This window comes from Cupressus sempervirens, chromosome 7 (assembly GCF_028749045.1).
Source record: "Cupressus sempervirens isolate cs-2001-9-10 chromosome 7, ASM2874904v1, whole genome shotgun sequence".
In the NCBI taxonomy this organism is placed as follows: domain Eukaryota; kingdom Viridiplantae; phylum Streptophyta; class Pinopsida; order Cupressales; family Cupressaceae; genus Cupressus; species Cupressus sempervirens.
In genome coordinates, this window is record NC_143124.1 from 913,512,186 (window position 1) to 913,518,415 (window position 6,230).

A 6,230-nucleotide genomic window follows, 5' to 3' on the forward strand; every position below is an offset into this window, starting at 1 on the left:
ACCTAACAAGTTTGTGAAATTCTATATGGTAACATTGATTAGTGGTGTTTGTAAGTCCTTTAAAGCAGACCACTCTTTAGACAAGATCAAGGAGTGATAAGGTCTAGATGATCTTTTGGTTAAAATCCTGTAACAAGGTCACATTAACAATGTGCATGTAACCTACAACAAGGTTGTCTCTTAGTCAAGCTCACTTCAGAAGAGTGAAAATTTTGGGTTGCAAGTCCCAGGTGGTTTTTCACTTTAAAGGGTTTCGACATTCAAAATCTTGATGTCAAATGTGTGAATGTTGTTATGTTGTAAGTTGATTCTCATGTTATTTTTTATTTTACTGCAACTCAGTAACAACTAAGTTAATGGTTGGTAATAATTAAGTTTCATCATCGTTAGTTGGTTATAACATAACAATGAATGAACTATTTGGAGTAAAGTGATTGAATGTGTTAAATGATAAGTTGAATGAGGACACCAAGTGATTGATGATGATGTTTGTGAAGTTTTTTTGGTACTAAAATTGTTTGAAGGGACTGTAGGATAACTGAAGATCCTATAATTGATTCACAACACCTCCCCTCCTCTCGACACCTAAGATGGCCTAGTAGATGGGACACATCTTGCATTGTCATCTAGCATTGTGAGTTTAATGCATTCTCCCAAGGTTCACTTAAGAGGGGTGCTGGTGCAATTAAATGTTCACTATTTGCACTTTACTTAAGCTTACTTAGGATAATGCATTACATAGTAGTTTACATTGTAGATACTTCGGAGTTTGCATTTTTTTTAGCACATAGTGTAGGAGAAATCCAATTTAGATGGAGTTGGTTGTTATCTCATTTTGCTTTATGCGTGAGATCCACCTTTAGTGCTTTTATCACATTATCATTTTTTCATTGTTGGACATGTTTGAACATAATTCATTGTATAATGTAGGAGGATCGACCTTTGGTGGACATGTTATTTCACCTAGTGTGATTGATAGGTCATCTGTTGCATATTTCTTAGTTATCATGCATTGCCTATATATTCAAACACATCTACATTGTATTAATCTATTATCATTTGATCATTGATCATCATTGAATCCAATCAATTAAAAATCATATCATTTTGTTTCTTGTGTTTGGGCTATCTATTGAGATTCTAGATCTTGACAATTTCATTCATTGCCTTAGACAAATTCTTGTAATGATAATGGATATCTCCTAGGTTCTCATATGAAAACTACTATGCAACACATTATCCTAAGTAAGCTTAAGTGAAAGGTAATTAGTGATATTTAATGATACCAACACTTTGTTTCATCTATGCTACCAACCATTCAAACTAATATTCTAATAACTTGATCCCAAAACTCTTCATAAAAGGGATCAATGAACTTGCCCTGACCCATTGCCTCAAATGCATGTGTGCAAGTGTTTTTGCATGGATAAACTCTTAAACCTTCACAATAAATCACATACGAACATCCAAGTCGATAACATGCGATGACTTCTCAATATCACAAAGCTCAAATGTTAAGAGGGATAAATGAGATTACCAAGAAATATCTCATAGATGATTGAAATTTGTAAAAGTTGTAGACTATAACTCAACAAAGAATACCCAATACTATTTAGGTAAATTAGGAAGGAACTATTATTAGATTCTCTTCATTTAATTTTTTCGTAAATAGACCCAATTTTATTTACAGTTTATCAAATATAATTTAGATTATCAATATGAACAAGGTCCAATATCTCTATTCATATTACATTGAAAGATATTCTGATTAGATTACATTGTCTCTTTATATTGATTTTTATTTCAGAGTTTTGAGACTCAGCTGCATTATCATTATAGAAGGGAGGGTTCATTCTTAGGTATATATTATAGGAGGGAGAGTTCAATCTTGAAACATATACTATTTCAGAATTTTGAGGTCCAGATATCAGAAAGGATAAATGCTAAGAGCTGCATTGTCATTATAGGAGGGTTCATCCTTAAGGTATAAATAAACATGAGGATGATCCACATCTAAGTAAATCTCAGCAGTGTTCAGCGCAGGGCAAACAGGGTTATTTATACAGAGGTCAGCACCTCCAAATACATAGGCCAACCCTCCGATTTGGGCAGCAGCTGTTCTAAACCTTGCTGTTGGTATCATAGCCTTCTCTACCCATCTTTGGTCTGATATATAATATATCTGCCCACAAGTTTGAAATTTACTTTTAGATTTTAAAAAAAAGGAAAAACCATTACACATTCTTAGAAAAAATGAGTATCAAACACCTATACCTCGTTAACATGTTTTGGATATTTGAAGTCACTCTGATTTCTGTAGTGACCTTCTCCACCAACAACCATTATTTTGTCTCCTGGAAGCAAAGCTACTCCCTGTTTGAAATACAAGGAAGCCAAATGTTTATAATTGTTTTAATCAATGTTGAGATCATTCAGCAGAAGTCACAAGGTTCGAATTCAAATTTGAATTAGTTGATCATAAAATTCAAAATGAAATTTGACAGGGATTCATTCTATAGTTTGTTGATTAAGTGGTGGTGTTTTAATGATTATCAAAGTTTATAAATTTCTCTTAGACTATAGTGACCGTCAGCTTGTGCCTTTGCTGATCGAAATATGCTAACAGTTTTGAGTCTGAGATTTGCTATATAAAATGAGATCCCCTTTCTGTGACCTCACAAGTTTATAGCTCCAGATCAAAATCATTTATTATAGAACATATCATACCAGCACTGCCAACCATGTTAACATATTTTTAGCGATACTCAAATTTAAAAAGAAGTTAATGAATTCATTTGTCGCATTTCAACTATTCCACTTTACCAATTTAATCAAAAGGAAAGCTTAAAGTTATTATCTGTATAGAAAATGTTAAAAAACGGGTCAACAAAATTTTTACTGCATCTCCGCGCGAGGTAAGTAGATCAGGTCGAGGTGTCCATGTCATAGTCTTAGGATTGTAGGACTCCATCTTACCAGAAAATGAATCGTTTGGATTGGTGAGATTCTGCACTAACAATTCAATTTTATTTTGTTAGAAAAGATGCATCTGTGAATTTTTAGTTATTTGCAGACAAAATCATTTCCTTCTCTCGGTGTCCAAACTATATGCAAATCAATTCTTATCTTCCTTTGAGATCAACCAACATCTTGCAATAAGGTCTCAAAGAACGACCAGGAATATTGCTTCACTTTCAAGCAATATAAATGATACAGAATGCATTAAATAGTGGTTTTTATGATCCCTTTTCATATAATCATATTTAATATTTCTAGATATCAAACCATCTAAAATATCATAACAGATGAAATCGACAGCATATACCCGAATAACTTTAATTTACATTTAACCTTCCTATACTTTAACAAGATATATTACCTTAAAACACTCAATACTACATTTTAATGGCCTTGCAGATCAAATTAATGTAAGTGTAGTTGAAAGTTACAAGATCGTCATCATGGTTCAGGGTCTATAGTAGGGGAGGAAAATATGAATGGAAGGATAGATTCCACTGACACCAGATTTCAGAGCGAGCTTGAAGCTTGCAAAATCAAAACCGCCATTTCACTAACCAAATTCAACGTTTTTTTATGATAATTTATAATCAAATCCTGGCATGTCGGTAATGTTAGAATGAAGAATAACATCAGTTAACAAGAGTTATCCTCTAAACACTAGAAAACATTAATCTGAATGATTGCTTACATTATAGTACCCTCCAAGGGCATAAATTTCCCCAACAGCAGCAACACACATAAGGTCTCCTCTAGCAGTTGGCATTTTGGGAAGCGTTGTCCATTCATCTTGTTCAGGGTCATAAACTTCAGCCACATCCAAATATGAGTAATCCTGTCCATAGCCCCCAATCATATAAACCTGTGGGCATCAAAGAGGCACAGGGTTCAACATTCCAAGTGACCTAAAATAATCAAAATGTGTCAAAGAAAAATCTTCATATCATATAGAATTGTTCAATTACTTGCTTCTGGAATTGATTGTGTAAGAATTTTTTTATCAATGTTTCAGATCTTCATATCATATAAAATTGTTCAATTACTTGCTTTTGGAATTGATTGTGTAAGAATTTTTTTATCAATGTTTCAGATCACACCCCATGATCCATCATTAGAATGAAAGAGAAAAACTAGGTTTCAGATCACACCCCATGATCCATCATTAGAATGAAAGAGAAAAACTAGAATGAAAGAGAAAAACCAGAAGAAGAAAATTCTGATGATAAATCAGAGTGTGATCCAAAATTCTGATTCCAAGCATTGTTAACCACAACATTGGTGAGTGCAATTTTTCTAGGACTGGAAAAGGTATCTTACCTTCCCATCCAAGGAATCTGCACAAGTATCACTATGATATTCAATTGAATCCTTCCCTTTTGACCATATGTTTTTCTGGATGTCATAGATGAAGGTAGATTTAGTCAAGGCCTCATTTGCATCCACGGAACTATTTCTTCCCCCAACAACATAGATTTTATCTGTCATTAAACCAACAAGCCTAAAATAAGAAGATTTCTCACGAAAAGGAAAATGGGCTATTTCTGATTAGAATTCACCTTTCACCAAAGCTGCACCAAATCTGTATCTAGGTTCAGGCATGGAAGCTTTCTTTGTGTAGCTATGGAAGACTGCATCGTACATCCATACTTCATCTGTTACATTCCCAGTGTCATTTGCTCCACCAATGATGAATACATTCTCCTCATTATAACCCACTGCAGCATGGTCTGTCAAATTACCTGTAAAACAGAGAACAAAACCTAAAGCTTCGTAATACAAAAAAATAACACCCCCATTTAGGGTTTAGGCAAATTGTTAACCCTAATTTTACTCTTCTCGACTTATTAAATTGGACAAAATAGCTGTTAAGCCCTGTTTGCATCACTTCCAAGAATATACCTGGTAAAGCCTTTCTGGTGGACCAAAACCCGCTGCCTCTAAACAAACTTCCTCCATAGTTAAGGCCCTGAATGTTCCTTTCCGTAGACCCTGTTGCAAAAGCAACCTTAGGATCTTTAATAATCCCAGCCCTAGCCCTGAGATTCTTAATAGAATTGTGCTGAGATGCTCCTACTGCAATGAGAGCAATGAAAATGGCCACAACAACAACAGAAAGCACTGTAACACCGATTGTGAAGCGATGAAGAGAGCGCTTCAGACTTCGAACCTCCTCATGCAAATGCCCAGCTGAACCACCCTCCATACTTTTCTCTATGTGCATGTTTAAGAATTATCTTCTTCTAAAACCTTGATTCGTTATTGGCAAAACGAAATCAGGAAGCAATCTTTGAGTTACAATTATAGGTGGGATTCAATAAAAATGGACGAGGAGGCTTGTCCCTAACAATCTTGTTTTGAACTGTTGTTTGATTTAATTAGAGGATATGAATCCTTGCATCGTTCGTCGTCCGGGACAGAATTCTGCTTGTATCTCCCGTCAAATTTCAAGATAAGTCCGTAACACTTTTCAAAGTATTGAAGCTGAATTCTAACTTTGCAAAATGCTCAGTTTGGAGGCGGACTTTTCTCGCAAAAAATTCGTATGATTTATTTTTTAATTTTTTTGAAGAATCATGACGAATCCGTATGGCTCAGAAAAATCAGGGGAGGCACTTTGTGGGACCATTACATTAGTCAACTCTAGATTATATGATTCGAATTTCAAAATTACTATAAATTGACTCAAAACTATTGATAAAAATCTTACAAAATCAAGCTACATATTCTCCAGCGCAGTAAAAATCAGGTATTTTAGAAAACTAGAAAGATTGTTCAAGTTCACTGCATCATTGTATATTTTGGCTGTGTTTTGTGTTTGGTAGTCTTGAAGCTATTATGAATGACTGCGATCTATTGCAATTGTATAAGTTCATATTTGTGCTGTTGTGGCAACTGTTTCAGCTGCTGCTTCTCATCTTTTCTCTTGAGAGTCTGTGAAATGATCTTCTTTAATGTTGTTTTTTTATACCTAAGTTGGCGTGTGTGGATGGAAAATATGAATATAGAAGAGAAAAGGTGCAAGTATATGAGTTTGAAAATTTTGGTTGCAGTGGTTGATTAAGAGATTCTACATCTTATCAATTCATCATTTACATGTATCTTTTAGAAGATATTGGTGCTTTTGGCCGTTTGTGTAGACCTATATCTCGCCTATGGATCATCTCTCAAATTGAATCTTTGTACATTTCCCTATGACTAGCACATATTAGCTT

At 34.4% G+C, this 6,230-nt stretch overlaps 1 protein-coding gene across 2 annotated transcripts; it reads right to left on the minus strand.

Annotated features, from left to right (window-relative positions):
* Positions 1-1,719: 1,719 nt before the first annotated feature.
* Positions 1,720-5,813, minus strand: LOC149550487 (kelch-like protein terF). 2 transcript variants are annotated; one of them, XM_089793492.1, is made up of 7 exons: positions 4,918-5,813; positions 4,575-4,757; positions 4,336-4,496; positions 3,710-3,880; positions 2,900-3,007; positions 2,275-2,373; positions 1,720-2,182 (listed from the first exon to the last, which is right to left on the minus strand). In XM_089793492.1, exons 1-7 carry the CDS (start codon positions 5,237-5,239, stop codon positions 1,928-1,930), a joined length of 1,299 nt encoding a protein of 432 aa, XP_089649618.1. In that variant the 5' UTR covers positions 5,240-5,813; the 3' UTR covers positions 1,720-1,927. The 2 variants fall into 2 exon arrangements, with proteins under 2 accessions (XP_089649618.1, XP_089649619.1); XM_089793493.1 differs by lacking the exon at positions 2,900-3,007 and having other exon boundaries at positions 4,918-5,590.
* Positions 5,814-6,230: the final 417 nt, after the last annotated feature.

Bases quoted from the DNA above. Each gene is read 5' to 3' on its own strand.
- LOC149550487 (XM_089793492.1), bottom strand. From the start codon at position 5,239: ATGCACATAGAGAAAAGTATGGAGGGTGGTTCAGCTGGGCATTTGCAT. The intron at 4,497-4,574 runs GTGAATTCTAAT...GTTTAATGACAG, and splicing joins TGGTGCAGCTTTGGTGAAAG to ATAAAATCTATGTTGTTGGG. The intron at 2,183-2,274 runs GTATAGGTGTTT...ACTTGTGGGCAG, and splicing joins ATCCAAAACATGTTAACGAG to ATATATTATATATCAGACCA.